The sequence below is a fragment of the Anneissia japonica genome, unplaced genomic scaffold, assembly GCF_011630105.1.
Source record: "Anneissia japonica isolate Jap-2015-1 unplaced genomic scaffold, ASM1163010v1 scaffold4446_len648930_cov198, whole genome shotgun sequence".
Classification (NCBI taxonomy): Eukaryota; Metazoa; Echinodermata; class Crinoidea; order Comatulida; family Comatulidae; genus Anneissia; species Anneissia japonica.
Window position 1 is genome coordinate 311,355 of NW_022683639.1, and position 15,795 is coordinate 327,149.

Below are 15,795 nucleotides of genomic sequence, written 5' to 3' on the forward strand. Positions count from 1 at the left end.
ACGACGCCCACTTGATCCCTTCGTCGGGGGGGGGGGGGAATTTGACGACTCGTCGGGGGACATCGGTCCCCCCGTCGGGGACCTCGCAATCCCCTCCCACCCTCGGGCAAATCCTGACGCCACCCCTGCCCAGCAGGCCCTATCTATTCATCTAGGATAGCCTACCTGAATAAATTCTGCATGCAAGTGACCCAACAACGGCAGTGCTGATGCTTCTAACACCCGAGGCGGACAATTTGAAGGCCCTGGCCCAGTCAGCAACTTGTGAGGAACATTCATAGGCTGAAAAAGCTCGGACGGTGGATCTATGTTGCATTTTTTAAGATTACATGAAGAAGTACATATTTTGGAAGCTATGCATCGATTCCACTTATAATAAGGCAATGTCTGCCTACTTATAAATCCCAGGCCAACAACCCCTACTCTTCGACTAAGCATGGCGATTGCGAAGTGTGCGACTAATGTTGCCTAAAACCATGCGTAAAACCGACTGTATTCTCGCTCGATTCAGCTGTTTAAAGCGCCCCCTCCATATAATTTAATCATTATTAAAACAGTGGACTGATTGGGTGGGTGGGTTCAGTAATGTATAAACGAGCCTTGAAATTGATAGGGGAGGGAGGGGATGATAGGAGAGGGAGGGGATGATAGGAGGGATAATGGGGGTTAATGTGAAATGAGGGGTCAATGATTAAGTTAAGGGGCGCTAGTTCGCAACATAGGGTGGTTTAACTACTTGAGCATGTTTTGCTTCAAACATTTTCAGTGAGAGGGAGGCCGCGACTGGGGGGAACTTATTTTTTTTGGGGGGGGGGGGGGGTGGTATACACATCTAGATGTGTATCCTTCTCCTCCCTAGATACCCACCAGCTTAGGTCTATTTCTACCGACAAACTGAAACAGAATATACATAGTATACGCATTGTTATTGCATTTTTATTGTTGGGTTGGGAGTAGGGAACATTAACTTTTGTTATTTATTGATTTAATTCAATTTTTGGTTCCTCTGCCTGCTCCCATGAGTTGTCATCATTGTTTTAGTTTATGTTATCGATTTTGGCAATAAAAGTAGACCTATAAGAACAAGAATAACGGGTGGCCAGAACGTCACTGAAAGGTCTAACTATTAAAGTTTCATGTCATGAGAAACGAGTACGCAACGTGTATTTTTAAATTTGGCTGTCTCAGTATATTACAGTTATCTACGCTCACCTTACACAAAATCTAAATTAATTTATGTTAATGAATATATTTCGGTTCCAATGATAGAAAAACGTTACCTAACTTTTGTTTGTGTAGTGATTATTGTAATGTATCGTGCAGATCACAATGAATTGATGATGTATAGGCCTAGTGGAACGAATGTATTAAAGAGTGTACGGTGATATTTGAGTTGAATTTGTCTAGGCCTACTCCGCCACGTTTTGTTAATGTTGCTGTCGTACTTAACTGTAACGTTTGTCTATGATAGTACCGTTGAAGTAAATACGATGAATTATCTGATGTGGTTCATGTCAATGTATCAACTGCGAAATGTTAGATTTTATATTAGCAAGTTCGGCGGCGTGGTAATCGCTATTGATTCAAAATGAACGGTTTTGTGAACCACACGATTTTCAAGTTCCAGTTCAGTTTATTGCCATATAACTGTAAAAATAAATTCCTTCAACTATTATAAGAATAATAATCATAGTCTTACTTTTCTATCCTATAGATAGACCTAAAAACAATAAACTTTTCTTAACAAATAATATGTTTAAAACCGCCTCAAAACATGTTTTATTATTACATCATACACACTCCACATGGTTTGCTCTACTTAGAAGACGTGGATACCTAGTAGGTTGGTACTCGTACTGGCACGGGCATTTTATAACGCGTCTCTCCTTCAGATTAAGCGCAGTTCTTTTCCCTGGTCATTGGGTCTACGTTTTAAAGCCCCATTCCCAGCAAATTTCCGTTGAGAAAAATCTGATTTTTATATAGGCCTATGTTATAAAGATTTATAAATATATTAGGAAATTGCTAGTTAACTGAATTTAAACATTCCTAAACATGAAAAAAAAATGGAAATTAAGACTGAAATTTGATAAAACGCGGGTGATTTTGTTTATGTTTGATTTTGCGATATGTCTGTTAAAAAATATACAGTATAGGCGCCGGAAACACTAGCCTATCAACACTTCTGGGCTGGCCTAGCCTTACCTCGATATAGGGTTCTGTTATCAGACATAAAAACGGCCGACATAATATTTTCCGTTGCTAGTATTGACACTTGACATTGGAATTATTTCAAATTTGTTACTAAAAATACCGCTCTGACAGGGATTTTGACAATTACACAAACATATCTAAGGCCTACTCGATCGACCGTGTGCAAGATGCGAAGCACAAAAACTTGAGAAAATGGAATCTTTTATTAGAAGTAGTCTCTATTTCTCTTTTTCTTTTTATCCTTTTGAACTAATATTTATGCTACTATTTTTCCATGGTTTATGATAATTATAATGCATATACATTTTTTTTCTAAAAAAATCTTTTTTATTGAAATTTTTTCCTGGAAATGGGACTTTCTGATGCTGCTGGTAACAGCGCAGGAGCAGACAACCCCGCCAGGTACCCATTTATATTTCTAGGTGGAGAGAAGCAATGCAGATAAAATGCCTTGCTCATGGACACGACCGAAATGCACAGCGATTGAACCCCCCCACCTCGAGGTTGGGAAACTAAACCATTCCCGTTGTGCAAATCCGCCTCCGTTGGTGATTTGATAATTACATAAATACATCATTAATGTTATCCCCGGTATGTCATAAAAAATGGTAAATCCAAAGTGGTATAACAATAATTGTTGGTCCATGAGATTCCGAATGGGAATACATGAAACCCCGGGGTACGGTACCAGAGACGCAAGTCCTGAAATACCTGAAAGCCTAAACGGGATTCAAGTTTAAAGTGATTGCAGGGACTGCTCTTCTTATTTCTGGTATGGGTTTCGAGTTACAGCAGCAAAACACATCTAGAAAAGCTTTTCTAAAATCTTCGTTTACAGCATTATATATAATGGGATTTACCGACGAATTTAAATAATTAGCAACTCTAAATATATTCACAGTCTGGAGAATAAATTTGTGTATGTCATAGTAAGAATTGAAGATATTGAGACATCGGAATGGTGCCATAAGAATAATATAGATCGTGACTGTAAGAAAAACAGTTTGCAAAACCTTTTTCTCCGACTTGAATCTCAATGATGTACCTGTTGAATTTGCTGAAGTGAAATGCGACTTCTTGAGTGTGACAAATATTGCGGTATACATACCAATTATGACAAAAACAAATATTAATGATAGAAAAATATCCACATCAAACAAATGATTTTGAATATCGCAATTTTTTCCAGAATTAAAATGACAATAAACACACACCGAGGTCGAATTTGGAATCCCGTTATACATGTCAGGCCATGGTAACTGAAAGGAAACTTCAGTTATCCATGCAAAGCTCCTCGCCTGCCATACCAATGCTACCAACCACATAATGCAGCATAATTGTATGGATCTTAAACGCTTTCCAAATCCTTTCTTCCGAAACTGGAAAGGGTGACAGATTGCCATATAACGCTCGACGGACATCCAGAAGATGGTAAAAATTGCCACTTGTAAAGTAGTGTCCACAATGTAGATATTTAATCTACAAAACCAAAGTATTCCGGAACCGATATCATACAGATCATGCACCGAACTTTTAAGATAAGAAATCCATATCAAATCAGGCGCCAATAATAGGTACAATGTATCAGTTATTGCCAAATTTGCTAAATACACGTTAACGGCCGTTCGTAAGTGTTTTACTATCACAATAACTGTCATTACATTTCCAAAAATTCCAATGATGACAACCATTGGCATAAATATGGATATGACTAACTGATCTGCACGATTATACGAGTAGGCTTGTATGATGTCATCCCATACTGGCTCCTCCATCGAAAAGTTTCCACTTGAATTTCCATCGGCATCAGAGGTATTGACGTAGGGGGAAGTGTTCATCCTATACCTAAGAAAATAAGAAATTGGAACAAATTATGAAATATGAATATGTCCAAGTATACAATGTCAGAACAGTGGCCTAGCTAACTTATCTACCAGACAATGATGTGGAAGACCTGAAGGCGCCTGCTGTTTTGGTTCAGTTTATATACAATACCAGATACGAAGTGTGTATTATTATTATTTTTTATTGACATGGAGATTATGTATGCTTTAGTAACTAACCGTGTTTATGAGTAATTTATTTAAGCTCAAATCTTTAGTAAGAATGTAGGCAAAAAGGTTCCATTTATATTACTTTTTGCAGGAATTATATAAAAAATTATAACACATCGGTAGTATAGACTGATTTTTTTTTAAATTAAAAATATAAACAAAATCTTACTAGATCTTAGTTATAGGCATATTTTACCTTACTGTATGTGTGTAAATTCCTACTAAACAGTTTTAAAAACTATTTTGACATAATTAATGTAGATATATTGAATCCCGACACGATGGTGTGCATTTCGATACTTGGAGTATGTATATAGTATATCTGAGATTAATCAGTGGACCTTTTGGTTTTTGTAGGAGTATAACTGCAAGAAAAGTCTTTTCTGCCATATATTAAAATTAACCAGCAAACAAGAAAATACATTACTACTTCAAACCCAAAGCACCAATAATTAATGCAGTAAGACCACACACTAAACTGCCAGTCACTCTCCCCGGCTGGTCACTCTTCATGGAAATTGTTCATATCATCTTACTACATGACTCAACATTGGAGGATTTTATCATACTCAGCGGCACTATACAACAATGAAAATGGAATAAATAATAATAAATAATCCTAATAGGCTATCAAAGAAGCCGAGACAAGGAAGTCGACCTGCTACCTAAAGTACACCATAAAAACACTCAAGTGAATTGATATGCGGGTAGGTAAGCATAAGCCTGGACACACAAGCTTCACCACCTTTTTAATATATATGTAAAAAAATGTTTTCATATACTTACATTTTTTTGTTTAATGCTTAACTATATTATTTATATTACTGTATCTAGTTTTTGTTGGGGACCCCTTCTCAAACAAGCCAACCAGCTTAAAGAGAGTCTCCTCTGTTATCCATTGTGTACTTGTATATAGTATAGTCATGATTCTAAATCCCGAGTAGCTAGTCAATTTGTATTTTCAAATCTCGATTTCAGCGGTAAAACCCCAACCAAAAAAATTCAATGCAATACGATATGATCAGTCAATGATAGCTTGACGGACTCAAGGTAGAGGTCGGCCACCAATACGAGTAACCAGTTAAAAGAAACTTACCTTTTGAATTTGATATTATCTAATGATGGACAATTTTTGACCGTGTTCCTTGCTTTAAGCAATATTACTTCCTTTGCCGACAATCCTCAAACTGAATATAAGACGCTTACGGATTGTTAACGATAAACGAAAGACACGTAACTATAAGCTCTCAAATCAGATCTCTATTCATATTTTGTGCTAACTCATTAATATTACTCATACATATTCACGTATCCTCATTGAAAACGTTAAGGACTAGCAAAGTATTGTATTTCTTTATTTGGTTGTGAGTATTTATTTATATCCGCTACTTAGCTGTTTGATAAAATTAATGTTTTAATTGGAGTAGTTGGTTCCTTATGCCAGGGACTTGTATCTTGCCTTGTTTATCAAATTTAAGGTCATAATAGAAACGAGGTTTAAAAATGCTATATCTGGCAGGCCCGTAACCAGGGGGGAAATTTTATGGTTCGGAAGAACCCCCCTTTTGTAGCAAACCCCTTTTATCTGGTGAAACCCCCTCTTTAAATTTCCCAATTAAGTCCTCCAACCCAACTAATGCACTGCAGACCCACCCAGACACAGACATTTTCAAACATGTATGCTTTTATAGCATTATTTAGACCCATAAAGCACAAAACTCCTCTTGCATTGGGGGTTTCGCCGACCCCACCGGGGCTTCGACTGTGGACCTCACGCCCAGAGAACCCCCTCCCCCCACCCCTTGGAAGAACCTGGCTACGGGCCTGTCTGGACACAGGAGGGGACTCAAAATAATGACCAAATCACAATTCATGTGCATAAGACAGATGTAGGTCTATTGCGAAAATGATAAATTGTTTTCTTATCTGTGTATCTAGATAAATTAAGTTGTTTATTCCTCCATGAATAATATAAAGGGCTAGGAACATCTTATAATACAATGAATAACAAATATTTTGTACCGCGCCTTTTTGTGGTGGATACAGAAAAAAGGAATAAAAAAGTGAATGTTTGTATTGAAATAATATCAAATAAAACATTAATAATTGTGTTATACCAACCAAAGTCGGGGGACATCGTCGCTTTTACATGTTGGTATACACATACCCATCGGCAAGTGCGATGTAACAGTACCGTAGTAAGTATTATTGTGAGATATAAGTAATATGCAATTATGTGTTATGAACACGGATGTAATGCTGTGCACAATTTTAATTACACTTACTTGCCAAATTACACTTTGATTATAGTCAATCCTTGGTTTATTTATGGCTGAAAGAACATGTAGGTTATGGACAGATCTAAGCCTACCAGGTGATAACGACATAACTATAATATAGAGCACTAAGATTCCAAGGGCGATCCAGCTTATTTGTGAAAGGGTGGAGGGCGGGGACACAATATTAGAAATTGGTTGGTTTTACCGGGGTCCAGAGGTATTATCGTGAAAACTTCGTTTACCTGGGTGCCCATACAACATATGTAATAATTACTATGATGATGGTGATATTGATGATGATTTTGATAAGAGTTATATAGCGCTCATATCCATTTCAAGAAATGTGCAAGGCGAATTTTGATCTTTCTGTAAATGTTGTAAACCTGACTTTCCCCAAAATATTAATCTCATTCAGCTCAGATTCAAAACCTGTGTTGAATTTTTTGGATATAAATTGAAGCTCAATATTAATTAGAATGCCCAGACATAGTTAATGTCACTTCGTATATTAATCTAATCTTAGATGAAATAAATATTTTTTAGACGAAATGTTCAGTCTAAACAAACATTATTGGTATTTTTAATTGTAAATAATACGGTATCATTAATACTGCTTTCGATTTCCAGCCCACTAATTAATTTCGTATCGTTGGTATAGCCATTGGCCTACTTTATTGTATACAGTACCGGTCTATATCAGTCGGTGCCTACACAATAATTTCAATTAAGATATTGAGCCTTAACATTGCTAATCTAAGATGATAAAGCAGCAGTCGAATATTTGTTTCCACCAGTGACGGATCTAGGATTTAGCAATGGTGGGTGGATAATGCGATTTGCACAGCACGAAGCGGGGGTGGGGGCGTGGTTTTGACAAGGGCGCAGATCTGTTTTGAATTGAGGAGTGGGGGGGGGGGCATTTTGTGAGCCCACACCCACCTGAGGGCCACCATGGTTGGGCCTGAGGTGCGAAAATTTTAGGAAATAGTAGCTCTAGTTGACCGGAAATGACACTTTTATATAGTAAAATTCATCGTCATCACATCACCATTTTATAGTAGGCCTATATGGAGCGCCATCAGTAGGCATACTTTGTAGCAGGGGAAAACATCATGTTAGCAGTGGTCAAGTTTATACTGCAGTGACCAAATTTATTCTGCAGTGACTAACTTTATGCTGTAGTGACATTTTCTGTAAACTTGCAGTGACTAAATCAATGATGCGGGGATAATTTTTCTTTTGAAGTGACAATTTTATGCTGCGGTGACATTTTGTATTATACCATTTTACTGTTGTCTTGTTGCAGTGTTTGTTTTGCAGCAGTGATAATTTTATTCTGGAAGTGTTTTTTACGTGACCAAGTTTATAATATTTGCCCTGATCGATGATGATAATTAAAGCAAGGGAAATAATATAATAAATATAGTTTTAAAAAATGTTTTAGTACTTCGTGTTTAGTTGAAGACAATAACGTCTCGTAGTGTTTATACGTTCTCCTTGAATCCAGAACTATATTAATAATTTCACTTACACAGCTCATTTTTATTTAATTAATGTACATTGATTAGAATTTAATAATACTGTAGGCCTATTTATACAATACGTAGACCTACAAACCATGACACCTAATTTAAAAAAACTGCTGCTACTGATCATGATGGTGATTGCTAATGAGGATGATTATGGTGATGGTAAAGGTGATGTTGATGATGATGATGATGGTGATGATGATGTTCTTGTTGATGATGAAATTGATAATGATATTGTTGGTCATGATGTTGATGGTGATGATAATGACGATAATGAAGATGAGGTTGATGATGATGTTGATGTCCTAAAAATTATTTGAACATGGATTGCAAACATGAACGATAGTCCCCGTACAATCGTTAGAAGACTCGATAAGCTTGGATTGTCTGCTCGGTTATATAGCGTCATTGACGAATCTACCCTCGACAACAATATTTTTTACTCCATGATAACTTTATTTGTACAAATTCCATTCTTTCAAAAACACAGTACAAATATCAGAAAGGTCCACTAATTAATCTCAGATAAGATAGTATAATACATACTTCAAGTGTCGAAATGCACGCCATCGTATCGGGATTCAATGATGATGACATAATTAATGTCGAAATATTGAATCCCGACACGATGGCGTGCATTTCGATACTTGGAGTATGTATTATCTATCTTATTAGTACAAATATATTTTACATGTTTGTGGAAATGGGGGTTTACAGAAGCTAATGCTTTCATCGTAAATCCCTTTCAAAATAAAATAAAAAATAAATAATATAAGACAAAAACAAAATATGCAATACATGAATAAACGAAGTAATATATATATATATATATAAATATATATACATACATACATACATATATATATATTACCTTTTAGTGTAGCCCTCAACTACCGTAAAGTTTTTGTACTGCTTTGTGTTTTTATAGCATTGTGGGTAGGTCATTTCATACTTTCGCACCTCTGTAGGTGATGCTCTGCTGACCTACTTTAGTTTTCTTAAGAGCTGTACATAAATTGTCTTTGGTCCTTGTACCATAATTTCTTTAGTGTTAAAGAATAAACTCAAAAGTATTAGGTACCTTCCCATGATGTAATTTAAACGTAAATAATGTAACATGTTTCTGATAAAGATAACAAAATATTTAATGTTCGGGTACGAGTGAATAATGGCAAAGATGGGTGTTGGTAAGCTCTTGACAAACTATCCTCATTGCTTTTTTTCTGTAAAATATGTCGAAACGAAATATAGGCCTATTGTTTTTAACAACGATTCCAATAAAAATACAAATAGACCTATTTTAAAATTCTGTTTTCACTTCTTTGTTTTCAATTTCAAAGAATTCATTAATATTCTTGATCTCATTCTTTTCCGTAGGGGTGTGTGTATGGCTATGGGCATACAATGTTATACACAAAATCTTACATTGCAAACACAATAAAATCGAAAGCTTAAAAAGAGAAAATTTTACAAAGAACAGTAAAATAACATTTTTTCAATATTTAAAAAAAAATTTATATTCCTTCTGAAAAATATAAAATGTACTACCATTGGTCAGTTGTCTGGAGTCGCCAAGTATGCAATGTATTACCTTGTCATTTTCTAATCTGATTATATATGTACTTTTTGGCGTTGATTTGGAGAGTATTAGATTTCATTTAATTTCATTTTCTCCTTAATGGTACAATAAGACAGACACATAGCAATAAGATAAAGACAAGGAAGAGGGCGGAGGAGGTGAACAACAGATGAGCGAGAAGATTCCAAAAATGTGGACTTCTTATCTAGTCCATGTAGTTCCCATTTTGCCCAGCCATGCAACACCTCCTGCAGTGCTGTATGTTAGATAAACCATGACCACTACAGACCTTGCAAAATACAACAAAAGGGCAAAGGAGTGTGTCCAGCTCTGAAATTGTTCGGAACATATAAGTTCATATTCGTTCTAACAAAAACGTTCTTCAGAAAATGACCGGAAATAAGTTTTTATCTCCTTTTAGTTGTAAGCTTTCTTCATTGAACGTGATTTTATCCTGGTTAAAAAATAAAAAAAAAAGTTACCGGAATTTCCATGTTTCTATAATTTATAGAAACTAGGTTTTGCGCTTGGTCTAACATGGAACATTTTCAAATAATATAAAATTATATGAACCCCATATACTTTACCTAGTTTAATGTCTACACAACTATTTGTAATATAAACATGGTCTAGTTCCCAAATTGTAAAGAGCATATCGTTTTTATATTACATTATCTGACGAGAAATGTTTCTGAATTATAATTTTGAGAACATTTCTAATAACATATAGTCTTACTTCTAGTACTGTGTACTGTAAACAAATTTATATATTCTGATCAATTTAAGATCAATATCAAGTCTTTATGTTGAGTAGTTATAGAGAATTTCATTAACATTAGGTCAAATAATGGATTTCAAAATGGCCGCCATATGGAAACAGATTTTGTTCATGTTCTGGTTCATAAATCATGTGTCTATTTGCAAAATGAACATGGTCAGAGTAGGAATATAATGGATTATCAATATCGACACATGGTAAAGGAAAGGTAGGAGAACCCATAACTGCAGCGTCATTGTGCTGAATTGCGTATGGGCGTGGTCCGTGATTACCTAGCTGCCGTAAATAGGCGCTTCTTGGTAGATACATGTTCACATCATTCCACAACGACAGGGGCTAAAATGAACCATAACATTGGGGTAACCCCCTACTCCTCCGAAAGATGCAATGGGTTCTTTAAAGTGCACATGAGCCAGATGTATACACTGGACCTCCATTTTAAGTCCTTATCCGAGAAGACTTGGTTCTACCAACCGAACCATTGGAAAGGAGCGGCTGGACCAGCGCCGATGTTAAGGCTGTAGCTGGCAGCGCCCCTGTCTTACCGCTTGGCCACTCGTACCCGAACATTAAATATTTTGTTATGGTGGCCACATGTGAGGTCTCACCACACACTCTAACACTGAGATGCATCATCACATCTCTGGATCTCATCATTCAGCATCAAAATTTTAGCTTACTGTGATTACTGCTATTACTTTATGTATTAAAATTCTGTAGGTAAAACAAAAATATGTTTTTGTGATTAGACTTTTACAGACAACTTCTTCGTCAACGTCGTCTATTCATGCACATATGCAGGATTTGAAGTCGCCAGTGATACTGTAGTTATTACGTGCTTTGAAGTTGCCGTAGTTGTTGTCTTGCTTCTACGCTTGCAACAAAACACATCCAAAAACGCTCTCCTAAACACTTCGTTTATAGCATTATATATAATCGGATTTACCGACGAATTCGTATAAGCAGCAACACGCAATATATTCACAAGACTGACTATGACGTTAATGTTTAGATCAGTGTAGTAGATTACAAGATTAAGGATTCCGAATGGTGCCCTTTTTTTTCTGGACGTTGGCGGCAGTGACGATTGGTGGCGCTATAGATTCAACGTAACACCCCCTTGATCTCATGAATATTTATAGTCTTACTTTAGCAGACCTCTTATAAGGGTTGACCTCTTATAATAATAGGGTTAAACACCCATAGACTAGAACCCCCTTTTTATTATAACAGAAATTTCTAAAATAAATAATAATTAGGCTATTATCTACAAAATTATGAATACTGGTGGCCTTTTTTTAGGAATGAATTGTCACTCACGCGTAGGCCTACATTGATACTGTACCAACATAAAAACTTATACGAAATGAAATGTGTTTTACCTGACATAAATGCATTAGTATATAAACCTACACAGCAACATAGGAATGTAATAATACTGTAATAATAATAGTACAGTACGGTAGTAGTAATAATCACAAGTATAAAATAGGCTTACACTATCAACTATACAATAACAATACATCAAAGTTATGTATCTGCCTAAATAACAACTCCCTGAAATATCTGCGTGTGTATATACTAATAAAAATCATAATTAATATTTTCATAATTTGAATTATAATGTAGATGGTATTTAGTGAATCCAAATAAATATTTAATATTATTGTGTTCAAGTTAAATTGCGCTTCACGAATAATCTATCCGAAATCATGAAGACACACAGTAACTGTAAAAAAAGATGAAACACAGTAAGTAACATCGGTAACATTATAATTAATTATAAAAATTATCACACATTGTTTGTATTTTTTTAAGATATGGTGATGCCTTAATATAGAAAACAAGTCCCATTACCTTATAACAACAATGTTTATAAGTAATGTTTATCGGTGGTCGTCTTAATCACTATCGTCACCATTTGGCATTATTTAATTATTATCATTGTCATGATAATTATTAGATCTATATTATTGTACTTGTGAATTTATGTCAATTTATAAGAATAATATTGTTTAGATTGGTAGATATACATAGATTTACGCGTGGACTGAGTATCATTCCTAAAAAACGACCTAGACCTATACAGTGTTTTTTTTTTGTTGTAATTATAGCTTGCCTAATCATTACACATTTTAAGAATATGTATTTTACTGTGGCGTATCTAGGGGTGGGGCGCAAGTCCCTTCAAAAATTACTCGCAACCTACCCCCGCAAATTCGCGGTCAAGCAGCTAAAAATAATCTAATTCACCTTTTACGAGTTAGCACCTAAACTGACGATCATTGAGCCCCCCCCCCCACTTCACCTTCGAACCCCGCATTAACACCACAACTTCATGACTTCTAGATAAGCCACTGGTATTTCATAATTATAGGGAGTTTAAATCTGTGGTGTTCAACACTCTTCATCATAAGGAATACAGTAGTATTACGGCTTGTCAGTGAACCTACGCTTGCATAATAATGTCTACTACTGATACAGTACTGCTATCACATCGCATGTCATCGGCACTTATTTATTTATTTATTCAACTTTCTTTTATGAGGGTAGCTCATTCAACTTTCTTTTATGAGGGTAGCTCTTACAGCGATGCTGACTCAAAGAGGCCCTCATAACAAATACAAAACATACAGTATAACAAAACAAATACAGTAATGCATGTAAAATATATAAAGCACAATTATAAAATAGATTTTCGTTAAAATTGTTAAAAAACAATTGCATAAACAAGATATAAAATTTCAATTTTAATAAAAGCAGTCATTAAGATGATTTTAGATGATTTTATTAACTTATTGTATAGAAACCGCTCTGAAAACAATAAGAAAGCACTAATAAATATTCATGACTTTTGCCGAATCAGGAAGGTGATATTTTTAATCGCCACTGCCTCAAACGTCCAGAAAATCAAAATTCGCTGCCAGCGATCCCCCTCGGACAGAGCTTCCCCTCCCCCCCCCACACCCGGGGAGAAAAACCACAATTCGTCGGTGAGAAAAAAAAATGTATATTTATTTTTGACATATTACTAAGACCCCTGAATTGTCCTATTTTTCGGAGGCCTCGCTCCAATGGAACACTTTTGAGAAATTTTGAGGCGACGCCCGACCACACCCATTTTTTTTATCGGGGTAATCGGTCGGGCAAATCCTGGCGCCACCACTCTGAGCCTAAACAAGCCTTTCAACCAATAAAGAGACGTTAACTGACCATCTCATCATCAAGATTTCAGATGAGAATAAGTTATCTTATTGTCTGCCCTGTCTTAGCTCCAAAATAATACGTGCGTCATGATCACCGGGTCAGTTTATCCATTGCAAACGCTACAACATCTAAAAAATTGACCACCAACCTGCTGATGCCAACAATGTAAAAATGCTATAGGATTTTACAATGTACACAGACCGCCAATAAGCCAGCCATTGCTATTAAAACCAGTAAACTGGGGCATGTATAACCATATACATGGCAATACCTCGTACCAACGATTCACAAAATACAACAAGCTTGGAAAATACAAAAGTCGGAAATTTAAATCACTATAATGCGGCACTTCAACACAAACACTGTACCAGTTATCATAGATGCAATAGGGATGATCCGAAAAGAAACAAAATATCGACAAAATACTTTAAAACAGCAACCAAGGTGTTTAATATGCTTTTTAAAAACGCACTGCAAACAAGGCTAAAAATTTTTTTTATTGTTTTGGCCAGGCCCGACCGATTCAAATTTTACGAAATTAAGGGTCGGCATATTTTTTTGACATTTGACACTTTTGATGAGCAAATATGGCTGGAATAGCCTTGGCGAGGCTAGGGGACGAAGGCTAGCCTATTTTGCTGGACGGTACGCGATGCAAATCTTACTTTTGGTATTATTTTAGTATTTTCTAGTTTTTAACACATATGGTTGTAAAGGTAAAGGTAGTCCCATATTCATTTTTGAACGTTGGGGAATGGGCTGTATTTTGTCTATATCCCATCTTTCCCTACTCCCATCTAAATGCGCCATGCTCCATTATGCAATGTCTCACACCTCACTCTAGTCACCGTCGCATCTGCATTTTTATTTCTTTGTTGCCATGCATTTTTAAGACATGAAATGCAAAGATCGTTCATCATTTTTGTCGAGATTCCACATAATACTCGCTATTTCGATGGTGTTTGATTTAATAGAAATGATATTTTTGCTTTTCGATCATAGGGATTCTTCTTGCAACATTTTCGTTTAAGAGCGAGAATAGCCTAGGAAATTAGTGTTTCACGCTGTATTTCGCACCGACATAAGCTGTTTTTGGGTCATTTTTCGTATGTCCACAGAAGAATTCATATGGTGTTTTTAACCATGTATTTTTTACTCCTTAGCTTAAAAACTATCAATTGAACAGAATAAATTAATTTAATATTTTACCAGAATTAAAGACCTAAAGTAAACATTTAAAAAAAAATCATAAAGCACTAATAAAGGTCAGGCTGAATTTGAAATGGAAATGGATATAAAATGCCTATTTACTATAAAAAGTGAATATGACACCAGGTTAATTTCTAGAGGTCCCGCTGAATTCCCACTAATTTGCTTTTCGATGGTGTTTTCAAGTTCGATTGGCGATACAAAAGTTTCACTATCTATTTGTCATAGATGTAATTTCATTGATGTCGCACTGGAGACTTCACCAGAATTAATAGATTCGGAAAGAAGAAAACTTTCGGTAGGCTTAGGCCTATATGAAATTATTTTACTACGTTTTGTCAAGTTTCTTATTATGATGAACCTGGACACACCACAATTTTGTTTCGTGTATGCAAGTCTTGTAAATGCAACTTTCAGCAAATCTATCGATTTACAGATTAAAAGAACACTGACATTTCAATACGGCATAATGCATAATAAACAACGTACACACTCAGGTTAAAATAAAATAGTTTTGTTCTAAAGTAGAGCAGTATGGAGAGAATTAGCTCGTAATGTCACGTATTCTGCCAATGACAGCGAAAACCATTTAATAATGTACACCTGAAAACACTAAAACCATTCCCGTATTACTACATTAATGATTTTTTTCAAACGCTTGCACCATTAAAATTTTATTACTAGAAATATCCTCAAAACCGATATGCTAATTAAATTTAAAAATATAATTTAATGTGCAAGTACAGAGTAAAATGAACCCTCACTGAGTATTAAACAAATACAGTGGATATTTACCCGGTACAATATATTGTCAATTCGTTTATACAGCAATTTTAAGCATATGATGAGATAGTGTGCCAATAAGGCAGACCTATTTTACTATATTATATATATATATATATATATACATATATATACATATATATATACATATATATATATAAAC

The 15,795-nt window shown here is 35.4% G+C and overlaps 2 protein-coding genes across 5 annotated transcripts in view; both read right to left on the reverse strand.

Annotated features, from left to right (window-relative positions):
• Nucleotides 1–515, reverse strand: part of LOC117100649 (serine--pyruvate aminotransferase-like) — a gene marked incomplete in the record, with an annotated part of 6,920 nt that extends 6,405 nt beyond the window's left edge. Inside the window, 1 exon segment of the mRNA XM_033240451.1 lies at nt 166–515. Within this exon segment, the coding sequence (XP_033096342.1) occupies nt 166–438 (273 nt within the window).
• A 341-nt stretch (nt 516–856) lies between these two features.
• Nucleotides 857–15,795, reverse strand: part of LOC117100435 (neuromedin-U receptor 2-like) — a 16,232-nt gene continuing 1,293 nt past the window's right edge. Inside the window, exons 1-3 of one of the 4 annotated variants that reach the window (XM_033240127.1) lie at nt 5,365–5,448; nt 4,699–4,846; nt 857–4,059 (exon numbers count right to left, since the gene is read on the reverse strand). In XM_033240127.1, coding sequence (XP_033096018.1) covers nt 2,934–4,059; nt 4,699–4,781 — 1,209 coding nt within the window. In that variant the 5' untranslated portion in view covers nt 4,782–4,846; nt 5,365–5,448 and the 3' untranslated portion in view covers nt 857–2,933. Of the gene's footprint in view, nt 4,060–4,695; nt 4,847–5,364; nt 5,484–15,795 lie in introns of those variants that run through there. The other 3 variants (XM_033240136.1, XM_033240145.1, XM_033240152.1) reach the window with 3 other exon arrangements.